This window comes from Aedes aegypti, chromosome 2 (genome assembly GCF_002204515.2).
Source record: "Aedes aegypti strain LVP_AGWG chromosome 2, AaegL5.0 Primary Assembly, whole genome shotgun sequence".
Taxonomy (NCBI): domain Eukaryota; kingdom Metazoa; phylum Arthropoda; class Insecta; order Diptera; family Culicidae; genus Aedes; species Aedes aegypti.
This window is the reverse complement of record NC_035108.1, coordinates 345727038-345739364: the sequence shown is the minus strand read 5'-3', so window position 1 is coordinate 345739364 and position 12327 is coordinate 345727038. Positions and strand designations below refer to the sequence as shown.

The 12327-nt window shown below is 38.8% G+C and overlaps 1 protein-coding gene across 6 annotated transcripts in view; it reads left to right on the top strand.

The window, feature by feature from the left end:
• LOC5569031 (PQ-loop repeat-containing protein 1) overlaps nucleotides 1-11149 on the top strand; it is a 95101-nt gene extending 83952 nt beyond the window's left edge. For all 6 annotated transcript variants that reach the window (XM_021846180.1, XM_021846179.1, XM_021846178.1 and 3 more), the window contains one exon: nucleotides 9071-11149. In XM_021846180.1, the coding sequence (XP_021701872.1) occupies nucleotides 9071-9151 (81 nt within the window). In that variant the 3' untranslated portion in view covers nucleotides 9152-11149. The remainder of the gene's footprint in view (nucleotides 1-9070) is intronic.
• The last annotated feature ends 1178 nt before the right edge of the window (nucleotides 11150-12327 follow it).

Here is a 12327-nt window from a genome sequence, read left to right as displayed (position 1 = left end):
AGGTGGCGGTAGTGAGCAAACGTCAAACTCGAGCCAAAGCGATGCGAGCGCCACAAGTGGTCCGTCGCTCAACTATCAAATATTAGAATTGGGTGCTATTCTGCTATGCGATGAAAATAATTAGAGTGCTACGTATATTTGTCTGTGACGGTGTTATGAATAATCCAAAATAGTACATTTTTAAATTTTGAAAAAAAAAACTTTCATGTTCAGTAGCTTGATTCTGAGCACTTTCCTTTTCAGTTTAATCAACCGTCGCAACAGTTTTGTACAGTATTTCCTCTGGATATAACGGATATTTTTAATAGTTCATATATATCGAACATAATTCTTATTATTTCTGGTATTACGTTCCAACTGGGATATCTGTCCTGCTTCTCAGCTTAGTGTTCTAATAGGCACTTCTACAGTTATCAAATGAGAGCTTCCTTTGCATGTATTCAGTAGGGTGAAACAAATGTTTTCCATATTCCATACATCGATAATTTTGACTCAAGAATAACCTCTGAATAGCTCTGAATCTCTTTATATTTTTACCATTGAATTAACAAAATGTTTGAGACAAAATTTCATGATAAAGATATTTTAATAAAAACGTTTGTAGAAATATTTAAGTTTTGACGATAAAACAAACTTGACATTATTCTTAACCATTATGATTATCATGATAACTTTTCTAGAAGTAGCCATTTTTGAGTTATTTCACGATTGATGCACTAAAAATATATTAATTAAGGTGTCCGGCAATTTGGCCGAATTCCATATGAACGAACGGGTCGTGTGGTGGACACTTTTTCTCGAAAGTTCGAAGCAGTAATGACCCGATTTTGTCAGTCCCCGATTTTGTCTATCTCCGATTTTATCTACCCCCGATTTAAGCATCCTTTTTTACCCGATTTTGTCAGCCCTAAATTGATATTTATTTCAATCAGATTAAGCACGTCTATACTGGCAATATTGGGAGCACAAAGTCAATTATGACCTTGACCTTCATGTCATTACTGCAGTTGTTTATCAACTTTAACGCCCATGTACCTATTACTCCGCTACCTCTGATCCATCCGATATCTTAGATTGTAGTTAACTCATTGTTCTGTTGAAGCAACAAATCTCAGTACATATAAGCAGGATCCAGATATGTTACTCGAGGGGGGAAGATGGTCCACAATATCCTAACCCTCCCTGAAATTTCTCAAATTTATGGAACGAAATAACAAATCCTCTTCGACAAGAAAGGAAAGAAAAGGATTTATTGATTTCATTGGTTCTGTTGGCTAGGCGTTGATTCAGTTTCTCTACAGCGCGTTTCAAGGTCCCAGAGGCTGTTTTTAATGTTACCATTCTCACTATTCCGTCCGCTCCAGGATGAATACCAGTTATGCGACCCATTTTCCATTTCATCGGAGGTAGGTTGTCCTCTCGGATTACGACAAGTTTTCCAATGATAATAAATCTTCCAGCTGTTAGTGGAATACCTATAAGTAGATGAAAAACCGAATTTAGTACTATACCATTTAATTCCACTATAGTTTGTATCCTTTGACAGATACGCGTATTTCAACCTCCATTGTAAGGCCGTCTATAATTTCGTGCACTAGACTCCAATGTTGATTCGAATCGGTGGCTACCAGCGTTCATTTATACCTTGAAGCTGGCACGTCTCATTCACGTTTCCATCTTTGCCAGAAATATTGGAGAATTTGTTAAACTAACTGGTAGCGATCTAAACGATTTATTGAAGAGATGTCCAAGTCTGGATTCGGAAGTGCCTGTAATTTCGATCCAATCAAAAAAATGTGACAGAGTTAACGGATCCAGGTCTTTAGGATCATCAGGGTCTGACACCCGTCGAGAATTTCGAGATTTTGATGAAAGTAGCTGCACTTTAGTCGTCCCCGATGTATCTACGCTCCTCAAATAAATGCAGCAGCCAAACGCTTTTTCAGAGGCATCCGAAAAACAATGCATTGCCGTGAAACTTGATTCATGAATGCCAACGCCACTATTAATCCTGATCTCGTTCAATAGAGGAAGTTGTCCTAAATAAGGCATTGGTTGGTCCCAGTCCAGCGCACGGTCTTTGGTATCCCGGAATTTCATGAAAGTTGCATCAGGTTTCCAGCTGTTGTGATGGCTGCCCCGGGTAAGCCTGGGGGATCGAAAAGCGTTGCAATGATGGTAAACACTTGTCTTTTGGAGAATTGTTGAGTTGGTTGCACCGAAGGAATATCAAACTTGATTTTGAGTTGATCACTCTTCAGCATCCAGGTCAGTCCGAGGGTCTTCACGGACGGGTCCGGATCCAAATGGATTCCGTCCACCTCTCGGATCGCTAGGTTATCCTCAGAAAGTGCTTGGAACAAATTGAAGCCCACTTCCTTAGCCGAAATTATACCTCTTTCTGTCATTTCACTCAACTGTTTACGATGTTCACACGCATGTTACACCACATCTGCTCCAGCCATGACATCGTTAATGTATGTGTCTTCACTCGTCGCTCGTGAACCGAACGGAAATGTTTCCTCTTCATCTATCGCCATCTGCTTGAGTGTTCTTGTGGCCAGGAACGGTGCAGGCTTGGTTCCGTACGTAACTGTCTTCACCTGGAACACGCTGACCTCATGAAGCTTCTCGCGGTCAAACTGCAAGTGATCCAAATCGACTCCATGAAAAGCTGAAACGTCTGTCTGAGATTCTGAAGTACTTCATATTTTGAAGATTGAGACTTAAGCAAAAAGTTATGTGGAAGCGAGGTGTTTCTAAATTAGTTCGAGGAGTTTATAAAAATTCAGATGTCTGACCTCACCATGCACTGCGTTCTGGATTGTAATGAATATGTTTTTTCCCGGATTTGTACCAGAAATTTATTCAGAAACTCTTCTCTTCTTTTTTGTGAGTGTTCTGCAGGAATTATCCAAGGAGTTTACCAATAATTTTGTAAGAACAATCCCGTAATTTGTACAGCACAGCATTTGTTATTTTTGCATAAAATCAGTACGGTAAGTCGTCCTTAGCCGAGTGGTTAGAGTCCGGGGCTACAAAGCAAAGCCATGCTGAAGGTGTCTGAGTTCGATTCCCGGTCGGTCCAGGATCTTTTCGTAATGGAAATTTCCTTGACTTCCCTGGGCATAGAGTATCATCGTACCTGCCACACGATATACGAATGCGAAAATGGCAACTTTGGCAAAGGAAGCTCTCAGTTAATAACTGTGGAAGTGCTCATAAGAACACTAAGCTGAGAAGCAGGCTCTGTCCCAGTGAGGACGTTAATGCCAAGAAGGAGAGAAGAAGTGAACCCAAACTTTTGCACGATTTGCATCATACTGAGGGGTGAACCCAAACTTTTGCACGATGACTTGACTGACTGCTTCATTGATTTTGAATACTTTCCAGATTTTTCCGCCTAAATTTCGTGGGGTCTCTTTAAAGAATATAACATTACGATTCTAATGACACTTTGATTTAAAATTTTGGTCGACCCAATGCTGAGGAAATTCAATATGATTTTTCAGTGTGTTTTTTGAAAAATGTCACAATTTTAAGTAAAAATTTAGTATACAAAGTTCAAAGAATGTTTTTGGAAAGATACATACGAAGTAAGAATAACTCCTTGCCTTTCGAATGCGGCTTAAAGAGTTTCAATTGGACGTGTAATCACAGAGATATGGACAGAACACTTTTGTATGTTTTTTAGGGGGTGAACCCAAACTTTTGCACGGGAGTGTATATGAAATAGAGTCCAAGAGTAATGTGTGTGTTTCTGTAAACCTCCATTCAGAGCATGGGTAGATTTCAGATTGTCGGTGGTGCAACATCACACCTGCATTCCTTGAATTATCTTCTAACGGTTCGGGTTGCAGATCTCCTAATAAAAAGCATGATGCACAAATACAAAAATGATCAAATTATCAGAAAAGCTCTCAGTAAATGCTAGTTTAGCTGAGAAGCAAACTCTACCCTAGTTGGGACCTAATTCCAGAAAAAGGATGATTATTTTTCCCTGATGCTAATTTAAATCAGTCGAAACCAACAGTCAGATAAAACTCTAATGCATAGCCCTAAAACAGCAAAACTTCAAAAGATGGAAAATCCTTTGTTAGAAATGCAATTGAAATGCTCATAAACACTGTAAAGCATGAAGAACAACCGATATTTATAAGAAGGCAACATTTCATTTGAAAAAAAAAACAGGCAAGATGTAAAAGTGAAATCTATGAAGAACAGTCGTTGTATAATAGAAGGAATAATCGTCGATACAAGTGTTTACAACAGTATAAAATCACTATAATGTATAACTCCAAAAGAACAGCCAATGTTTCAAAGAAGGACAAATCTCTATTGAAAATGTATCAAATAAAAAGCTAATAATAATTACTTTATGCTTTGGAGTATCAAAATAATAACGACCGACCTTCAGAAAATGATTCTTTTGTTTGGAAATTATAGCATTAATACAAATTATTGCTTCAAACGATGGTTCTGAAAAACAGCTCTCATTTAAAAGAAAGAAAAACTTCAGATGAGAAGGGAGGAATTTGTGATTAAAATGTTAGCAACTGAGTGTACGATAATCCTTACAGCGGTACAATTTGGACCTTTCGTCCAAACGACCTTTTGTCCAGTCAACCTTTTGCTCATTCGACCTTTTGTCCATTCGACCTTTTGTCCAGTCAACCTTTTGCTCATTCGACCTTTTGTCCAGTCAACCTTTTGCTCATTCGACCTTTTGTCCATTCGACGTTTTGTCCATTCGACCTTTTGTTCATTCGACCTTTTGTCCCTTCGACCTTTTGTCTATTCGACCTTTTGTCCTTCGACCTTTTGTCATTCGACCTTTTGTCCTTCGACCTTTTGTCCTACAACCCCCATAAGAGATGCACGAGCTGTTCATAATTAGGCGAGATATTAGGCCTTTAAACAATTGTCAAGGTTTGTCTGAAGGTTAATTAAACTCACTGAAAATCTATTGTATGAATTAGAAAAAAATAAAGAAATAGAAAAAGCTGTTTTCTCATTTTCGGAAAAAAAAGATTTATTTTCTACAAATTCTTTAATAACAGAAGATTTAATTTCATTAAATAAAATATATAACTTTCCAACTAATTTAATTACTTTACAATAATAACAATTTGAGCAAATTGAGGGTATTCCTAACAGAATCGCATGAGAAATTCAAGCAAGAAATCGGATAAAATCGAGTAGCAATTTTTGAACATTTGATACATACAATTGATAACAATACCCCATGTTGCTGGTGAAATGTTTGGAGAAATTGTCGCAGGATGATTTTCACTGCACTATACTGCCCCTGTTCGCATAATTGTCTGATGCTCTATATAATTTATTTTATACATGGGAGAATTATGCGAATAGAAACAGTATAATTTCATCTATGTTTTGAATTTTCCACATTGAAGCGATTGAAATTTATAAATGTTATATTAATGAACAATGCTGGTAGCAATGCCTGTAATTTAGGACTAAACAGTACGTCTGCGGCAACCACAAACAAAATCAGGTAAAATCATTTCAAAATGAAATTATTGCAAGCGGTGCTACGGATGTTCCCAGAACCAATCCATCTAATGACAATGTTTTTTTTTATTGCTTCATTATACCAATGAAGAAATTAAAAAAATACCATTCCCAACATTGCATTCATTTCATATATCTAGGTGTTCAGTGTTATTACAGGGTGTCGACTACCTGGAAAAACCTGGAAAGTCCGGGAATGTCAGGGAATTCAATTGTTGATCTGGAAAGTCAGGGAATTTCACTAGAGGTCAGGGATAAATTATCAATCATATACTACAACATCAAACTAGTTGATTGTCTGCAATGCAATCGATTAGGCCAACACAGCAATGCAATAATCATTATGTTAACATTGAATACGATTTATGCACGAAAAAAGTAAACAAATCGTTCAAAATAGCAGCTTGTCATTGAGAAAACGCTCTTATCCATACTCCATTCGTAAACTGTACTTTTTTTACTCTTTACTTAGCCTCAGATTTTTTTTTCTGGATCAAAAATGATCATGTCTTCGATGTTGGCGTAGATCACTTTGATTTTTTTTCAATTTGAAGTGCTTTAGATCAACGCTTTGCCTAATTTTGTACGTTTTGCTCGAAATCTTGAGAAAAAAACTGGTAAAACGATGCATGCAGAAAAACAAATGAGATTTCCTGTATTTAGGTGAAGACACAGTCGTATCTCAAATTTTCGAAAGCTCCTGAAAATTTTAGGTGAATGGTTCTTAAAAAATACCATTGGCTATAACTTCGAATTTCCTATTTTATTAAACATTGCTGAATTAGGGTACAAGCGTTATTTCAGGATTGTTTCAGGATATGTATTTCCTTCTTTTTTCATTTCTAAGAATATACTCAGGAAATTTTCCAGAGATTCGGAAGATTCTTCTAGATGCCTCATGAAATTCCCTTCTGAATAGTATCTCAAAAGAAAAGCTTTCTGAATGATTGTTTTTACTAATTTAGAAGATCCATTGAAAGTAGAAATTTGGCTTCAAAGAATCTCCTCGATAATGCATTAAAATTTTGTAAGAGTTCTTGGAGATATTCATAGGAGATCTTGATGAGGTCCTTAGAGCATTTCTGGAGGCACGACGAATGCAAGAAGGACATCAGAAAACTATTCCTTCCTTTGTTAATGAGATTTTCAGTCCTAGGCTGTTTTTTCATATCAGTAAACTTATTATAAATGCATTATGAAATTCCTGAATGCATTCGTTTAAGAATCTTTAGATAAATTACGCAGGGAAGAAAACCTAGGCGAATTTCATATTGGGATCATAAAATATTACCACGATGATTTGCGTGAAGTGTTCCTGAAATCTTCTCAGGAAAAATGCTATTCTGGGAGAAATTCAAGGCGGAATGGTTGAACAAAATTGTGGGGCCCAAACGCAAAGGGACGTTTTGAGTAAGATATACTTCAAAATTATCTTGTTTTTAAGCTTTCCAACGGTATTTTAGGTTTTTTAGTCCAACAGTAAAATTAACATAATCCACAGAAGATTGGCATGTTTGAAAAATTGCAAAACTGAAAAATTTGAGTTGATTTCCTCAACACTAGGTTTTTTCACCTACACTCTTCTGCTTCTAACTCCCTCAATTGTTAACCATTTTTAGAGAAAGCTCTGGATATGATTCCTCAGACTAGAGGAATTCTTAGAAGAATCTTTGGATTTGTGTATGGAGGAACAATGTAAAAGTTAAAGGTTAAAAGAATTAATGATATAATTCCTTGTGATATGAAAAGGAAATATTAGGAGAAAATAAGCTTCTTAGAAAAGTTTTTGGATAAAAACCCGAAGAAGTAATTGGAGAAAGATCTGGAATACAAATAAATAAAAATGCGTCTAAGAATTTCAAAGGAAATTTATAAAGAAATCTCAGTTGATTTTTTTTAACCAGTTCTCTGAGATAGTTCCTAAGCGATATCTGAAATTTTACCCTGAAAAACTCTCAAGAAAGTTTTTATGTCAACATGAGTAAAATAAAAGTTTTTGCTCAGTTTATCATTACGGCCTATAACATTGATTCATACAAAAGGTTGAATATGTATCGTAAAAAATCGTACTTATTTCGGTTCAAATTAATTAAATCAGTGGTCTGGAATTTTCCCCTAAACACAACTGGAAGGTCAGGGAAAGTCAGGGAATTTTGTTTTCAAAATTGAGTCGACACCCTGTATTAGACAACACTATCATCCTAATTAGGTAAAACGAATTTAAGATTTTATTAACATTATGTAATAACATATTACATTTCATTTGCCGTAGCAGTTCAGGTTTTTTACAGGTGAGTTGATTTCACCTGTTTATTATAATAAGAGAAAAAAAAACACATTTTCAATTTACATAACCTAAATATATAACGCATTAATCGTGGCAATAGAAGATTGTAACGATTTTTGCCTGAAATTTTTAATTATTTTATATGACGTTTGTTCCAATGTTTCAACATTGGATATTCTATGTAACTCATTGGTACTATACCAGGGAGGAAGCTTCAGAATCATTTTCAAAATTTTATTTTGAATTCTCTGCAGAGCTTTCTTTCTTGAATTACAACAGCTAGTTCATATTGGTACAGCATACGACATGGTTGGCCTGAAAATTTGTTTGAAGATCAAAAGCTTGTTCTTAAGACAAAGTTTTGATTCTCTATGAGTAAAGGGATAGAGACATTTTACATATTTGTTATACTTACTTACTTACTTATTTGGCTTTACATCAATTATCTTGATAAAGCCTCGCCAACAATATTTCGCCAATTCCCTCGGTTCATGGCCGCTTCTCTCCATCCTCGACTGTGACCCACGCTCTCCAGGTCCTGGTGTACCTGGTCCATCCACCTAGCTCGCTGCGCCCCACGCCTTCTTGTTCCGACCGGATTCGTGGCGAACACCATCTTTACAGGGTTGTTGTCCGGCATTCTTGCAACATGCCCTGCCCAGCGTATCCTTCCAGCTTTAGCTACCTTCACGATACTGGGTTCGCCGTAGAGTTGAGCGAGCTCGTGGTTCATCCTTCGCCGCCACACGCCGTTCTCCTGCACGCCGCCGAAGATCGTCCTTAGCACTCGGCGTTCGAAAACCCCAAGAGCTTGCAAGTCCTCCTCGAGCATAGTCCACGCCTCATGCCCATAGAGGACTACCGGTCTTATGAGCGTTTTGTACATCGTGCATTTGGTGCGGGGGTGAATCTTTCTTGACCGCAGTTTCTTCTGGAGCCCATAGTATTTGTTATATTTGGCTTGAATGCCCTCGATATGATTTTTGAAAGTTAAATTATTATCTAGCATGAGTCCTTGATACTTAACTTCATCTGACCAATTTATTAATGACAATTGTAATTACACAGTTTACTCAAAGCGTATAAAAATGCGTTGAGAACATTTTCGATTTGTTTTAGAAAATTAACCGTATGTACCTCCAGTGAAGATCTGTTACGAAATCCCAGTTTAAACTGAGTTATACCGTAGTACGATATTCCTCTGCTTTAGCAATTCTAATCGTCTTCCCCTTTTCCATTTCCTTCCAGGTCAGCCTCGATCTTGCCATCCTGCTGCAAGTGTACATATATCGGAAAAATCCTCCCCGCAGCACCCATCGCGGTGACTAGCAGTTTGCCCCTCAAAATATTCAAAACGGTACCAGCAACAACAATAACATCAACAGCAATCACCACCACCAAACCAACTCCGGCACTGCGACAAAGATCAACAGCTACACCCAAACGGGTCCAATGCCCACCCAGCGCACCAGCTCAATTCTGGGCAACGCCAAAATCAACCGTTCGTCGGGTCCATCAGCCGTGATGGCCTACTCGTCTTCCCCGGCGGCCTCGTCCTTCTACAGTTCCATGATGCAAACGGAAAGTTCAGTATCGCTTAAATCCACAGTGACTCCCCATCGACACAAATCGGGCTCCCGGTTCCACCACTCAAAGTCTCACTCAATCTCCGGCTCTAGGGAAGCTACTCCGGTGCGAGTGGTGGGAGTCCCCAGCCGAAGAGCCAACTCGGAACGGTTTGATCGACAGAAGACTGCCTCGCTGCCCCTGCCCAAGCGACGACAGCTCAGTTTGAGTGCCAATACCTCCGGCGATCCTGCGGGAGATGACGAGATTGTTGAAGGAGAGCATGAGACTGTTGGGCAGACGGGGCGAAGAGGACGAGGCAACGTTCTCAGCGAGGACGTGTACAATTTGAGCAGTCTGGGAGACAACTGTTCGTTTGTAACAATCACCGGGAATGCTTTCAGCAATCGTCGAGATTCCAATTGTACGTTAAATAGCAATAGCTACAAGGAGCAGTACATTCTAGGTAGTAACTATAACAATAATATCAACCGTCACAGCCAGGAGCATTACGACTCGATGCTGTTGTCGTCAACAGCGGTGCGGCTCAAGGATAAGGATGATGGCCATGAGTCGGCAGGAATGGTAGAACATCTGGTTGTCCCTAGGAAAGGGCAAGAATGTGAAGTTAGTTTGGAAGTTAAGCCGCACCACTATGAAACGAATTCAAAGTCCCTGGAGGATATTTTATGACGACACGCAGCACTGGTCCTGTGGCCAGTGCTGAGACACGAGCAAATAGCGAAGCTTGAATCGGAAACCGATTCCAAGCAACACCGTTCGGCGACATCGACCATATCAAACAATGAATCTCGCACGATGAGGTCAGCCGAGACGCAAACCGAACTGCTAGAATGCAGCGGGGATGAGGGAGCCAGCAGCGAAGACGCCGGAAGTGCTATTGACGATGAACTTGAAGTGATCTCAACGCGTCCTCCGACCGAGGAAGCAACAGGTGCTGTGCAAAAAGATGACAACGACGACGAGGATGAATACGACGATGACGATATTCTCGGAGAGCATGCTAAGCTGAAGACCATCAAACGGTTGAACTGTACCAACCTGTTCAACTTCAACAAGCTGGAACTGTTGAACGAACGCTGCTCGGTGGTTTCCACTGGGCAACAGCAAATCAGCGACAGCAGTCGGAATCTATGCGAGCACGAGATGCACGTGGCCATCGACGAAGAACTAGAACAGGCCGCGGCAGCAGGAGAGGGAAAACGGACTAAGGAAGAGTCGACTGGTTCCAGCAGTGCGATCGTCTTCATCCAGGAAAGTCCAGAAGTGATATTATAGCAGTGGCATTTCTCTTTTTATTTAAGAGTCGTTATTTATTTTTAGAACTGCATATAGAAAGAGAAATATTATTGTTAGTGAGACTTAATTTCTTTCTTCCTGTGTGAATGCTTGAGGGGAGCGGTGAGCGAGTGTGCCAATGAGCGATCGAGTCTTACCTTAAATTGTATAGAGGTGATCTATTTTTGTACCAAAAATCAACCATTCAACAACAAAGATGAAAAAATTTAGATATTTCCTAGAAAATCTACATATTTAGAAGGACAATTATGAATTGACCCACAAGTTGCTAGGCGAACGTGAAAAAACTAATGCGCTTGAAAAGTCACAAACCCAATAACGGTGTTGGTTCCGTTGGGGCTCATCCCACGGCTGGGGGTTTCTCCTAAACGATCCACTTTGAAATCCACTACTTTACCCCCCACACTCATCCAGAAATGCAAATCCACTACATGTTTTACCGTTAATAAGGTAAACCAACAACATCACTTTAGGAATATTTTGAGGGGTCAAATTCTATTTAGGTTAAAACAAGAAAACTACCACTAGAAACGAACTATTCTAATTTCATAAAAAAAGACTTAATGCCTGACAAACACTAACAAAAAAGCCTTTATATCTACGCTTTCTGAGTAATGGAAAAAGAGATAATGTCTATATTGTTTCCATAATTAGAACAGGATGAAAACTATTGCATTATATTCAATTGTGAGAATTACGCTATGTTCAAGTCTAGTCTTAGAGAGGGAAACGAATGAACGAAATCGTTAGGGCCTGGAACAAAGTGAAAGTTTAGTTTGTTTAAGTGAGGAGGCAATTTTGCTGTGAAATTTTTGTTAAAATAAACTATTATTGCAAGCATTTAGTGTAGCCAAATTATTGCGGAAATGTTTGAATAATTTGCGTACTTGCTAATTAACTTACTTGATAGAAAATGAATGAAAAGAAAAACATTGATTTTAATCAATAGGCTATGATAGTGTGTGTGCCATCTTTTTTCTTGGAAAAATGGTGGGTAATTGTCAGTCAATGTCCAGGGAGGTCAACGAAATTTGTATTACGAAAAGATCCTGGACCGACCGGGAATCGAACCCAGACACCTTCAGCATGCTTTTGCTTTGTAGCCGCAGACTCTAACCACTCGGCTATGGAAGGCCCCTATTGGGCTGAAATATGTTTTGGGATGTGAGCGCATCTATCTGATTGCCGAATTTCAGACGATTTAACAAAATAGTATATGAATAGAGCAGTACCTTCCATGGCTACGACCCTCTTTAAAGCTCTACAAGCATTTTGCAAACCCCTGGAAATGGGTGTTCTTGAATTGAAAGTTCAGGGAAGTCTTCCGAAGAACTCATTGTTAGAGATGTGCTGAATAGCACTATTCGGTTTCCGGTCGAATACCGAATAGCTGAAATTTTGCCGAACATTCGGCCGAATAATGACTTAATATTCGGACAAATAAAACCCTAAAATTCAGCCGAATAACACCCATATGTTCGAAAACTACATCATTATTCCTGGACTAACACAACAAATTAGTTTTTTTCATAGGTGTAGCTTCTAGGTTGATGAATTGAGCGGAATATGAATGAAAATGAATGATCGTTTTCTTGAGCTTTTGAAACCGTTTGAAGAAA